The sequence below is a fragment of the Cnephaeus nilssonii genome, assembly GCF_951640355.1.
Source record: "Cnephaeus nilssonii genome assembly, chromosome: 3".
NCBI classification, from domain to species: Eukaryota; Metazoa; Chordata; class Mammalia; order Chiroptera; family Vespertilionidae; genus Cnephaeus; species Cnephaeus nilssonii.
This window is the reverse complement of record NC_137074.1, coordinates 835,811-838,623: the sequence shown is the minus strand read 5'-3', so window position 1 is coordinate 838,623 and position 2,813 is coordinate 835,811. Positions and strand designations below refer to the sequence as shown.

General features: G+C 62.4%; 1 protein-coding gene across 1 annotated transcript; it reads left to right on the top strand.

Annotated features, from left to right (window-relative positions):
• Nucleotides 1–1,059: 1,059 nt before the first annotated feature.
• Nucleotides 1,060–1,254, top strand: KRTAP8-1 (keratin associated protein 8-1; the record flags this gene model as incomplete). The annotated part of the gene is made up of 1 exon (XM_079766968.1): nucleotides 1,060–1,254. One exon carries the CDS (start codon nucleotides 1,060–1,062, stop codon nucleotides 1,252–1,254), a length of 195 nt encoding a protein of 64 aa, XP_079623094.1.
• Between the last annotated feature and the right edge of the window lie 1,559 nt (nucleotides 1,255–2,813).

Below are 2,813 nucleotides of genomic sequence, written 5' to 3'. Positions count from 1 at the left end.
TTGCTCCCTGTCCCGGGCGTGTGGCCCCCGGAGAGCAAATAATGTCGATTGAATGTTGTTACCTGGCTCTTCACAGGCCCATCGGCTCGGACAGGCCGTCTGGTTTCATTCGCCTAATAGAAATATATATATATATATATATACACGTTTTAGGGCAAAATTTCACACGTGTTTTTCTGTTGTTATTTTCAATATTTACTTCAAAAAGTTTACCAGACCCACACATCATAGTTGCTTGATAATTCGTGTCCAGGATCCAGTCGCACGTTGCATTTAGACATCTTTAGTTTCTTTACAATGACACGCTTGCTCGTCTGGGCAGCGGGCGGAAGTGTGACGTCGGGAGAGGTCTGTAATAGGGAAACGTTTAACCCGTTTCCCAAACAGGGTGCCTCTCAGCAGAGAAAAAATAAAAGGAAAAGGATCTTTCCGATGAGCCCATCGCCTTGGCCTTGCCCCCTGCTCCCAGAGAACCCTTTTAATTAAAGGTCCGGGGTGACCCCGGCTAGCAGGCTCATAGGGTGTCAGGCATGGGTTTCCATGTTCCACGGTCTGTAGGCGGCACCGAGTGCACACCACCCAGTCAAGTCTCCCGTCACATCTGTGGGAACCCCCTTCACCCGGGAGAATCCCGACCCCGATTCTGAGGCGGGCGCCCGTGTGCGTACGCTTCCGTGCACACGCTTACTCAGCACCTGCTCACGGCGCTCCTGTGTGTCCCTGCGGACTCCGGAGCAAGAGGCTGGGCACGGGGTTAGCCGCTGCCACAGGGCGCCTCAGGCCACGCGTGTCCGTGCCTCGTCCCCACGTCCAGGGCTGCCGGGCCTCGTCCAGGGAAGGGACCGCCTCCTGGGGACCCGCCGGGAGCGCCCTCGCAGCTGGAAAGACATCTGAGCAAAGCCCGTTAATGAGCTTCCCGGACGCAAATTGGTGTCACGCGGCGTGTGCCGGCCCCGCCCGCCCGCCGGGGGATAAAAGGGCGGCGGAGACCAGGGGCAGCATACAGCACCAGCCTCCTCTCCCAGCCTCCACCGCCAGCCAGCCAGCCAGACGGACAGCATGAACTGCGGCAACTTCGGCAACTTCTCGGGCGCCGTCTTCCCCGGCTGCTACTGGGGCAGCTACGGGTACCCCCTGGGCTACAGCGTGGGCTGCGGCTACGGCAGCACCTACTCGCCCGTGGGCTACGGCTGCGGCTACGGCTACGGCGGCTGCCTCAGCTACCGGAGGTACTGGCCCTACGGCCTGTACTGAGCCCCCGGCCCAGGGCACCGGCTCCAGCCCTGCCACCGGCTCCTGACCCCTCGCTCACCCCGACCAGGACCCGGGACGGAGATGAAGGCCGTGGGCTGCCCGTGGCTCCCCGCCCGGGGGGGCCTGTCGGGACCTTGGCAGCAGCCTGGCCCCCGCACCTGTCTTCCCTCCGGGCGTCCCCCCAGCCTCACCCCTCCTGCCACCCCAGGGTGTGGGCCGGCCCGTCCCAGCCTCAATAAACCTGTCTGACTCCGCAGAGCACCGCCCCGAGTGGCTTTCGTTTCTGGGGGGGCAGGCCTCCTGTCGCGTGGGGTGGGGAGGCGGGCGATGCGGTGGTAGAAGCAGCCAGAGCCCCGGCCGGTGTGGCCCAGTGGATAGAGCGTCGGCCTGTGGGCTGAAGGGTCCGGGTTTGGTTCCGGGTCAAGGGCACAGGCCCGAGTTGTGGGCTCGACCCCCAGTAAGGGGCAGGCAGGAGGCAGCCGATCCATGATTCTCTCTCACCATGGATGTTTCTATCTCTCCCTTTCCCTTCCTCTCTGACATCAATGAAAATATGTTAAAAAAATACAAACAACACATTAAAGAAAAAGCAGCGGGAGGGCAGAGACTCCTGATCCCGAGTGACAGCAGGAGGAGGGGCTCGGGGCTCCCCTCCCCGAAGGCCGTGGATCCTGCCAACCGGGCGCCAGGGCCCAGCGTCCCCCGCCAGGCGGCCCTCCTCCCTCTACTCCCTCCTCCCAGGAGGACCCGGCGGGGGATTTAAAAAATCTTTGTTGTTGGAAGTATTACATCGGCCCCCCTTCCCCCTACTGACCTCGTCCAGCCCCCCCCTCCCCCCCGGCCCTCACCACCCATTGTCTGTGTCCACGGTTGTGCATGTATGCACACATGTTCACCGGTTATCTCCCCCCCCAGCCTGTTCAGTCACTTCCACGGGAGTGCAGGCGGCGGAGGGAAGGCGGTGACCTCAGACTGTTTACCGCAGCGCCCCCCCGGGACCCCGGCCGGGAACAGAACGTGTCCTCTGTGAGCGTTCGGGCATCGGCCACAGACTGGCACAGACAGGCGGTGGGGTCTGAGGGTCGCTGGGGGAGGGCACCCCCGTGTCACACCACCCGGACGTTCGCTGCAGGCTCCGCACCAGGGGGACGCCCTTCACCTGCAGAACCCCACCAGGTAGTGAGCTTCACCCCTCACCCGACAGGGGCACCTTTCTCAGACCCGAGGGAAGGCGGCCGTGACGTGATTCTCGGCTGTTCAGCCTTTCGGTGCGTTACGTTAGGGACAGAGCAACGTGCCTTTCCTGAGCCGAGTGAGGGAGGTCGCAGTCCGCCTTCGCCTGGTGAGGCATTTTATGCACAGCAGCGGGAAGCGGGGGCGCAGGGTGGGGGGTATAGGGGGTAGGGGTGCTACGCATAGCAACGGGGAGGAGGCGGGGGGTTATGCATGGTGATGGGGGTTATACATGGTGATGGGGGGATGCATGGTGATGGGGGTTATACATGGTGATGGGGGATGCATGGTGATGGGGGTTATACATGGTGATGGGGGATGCATGG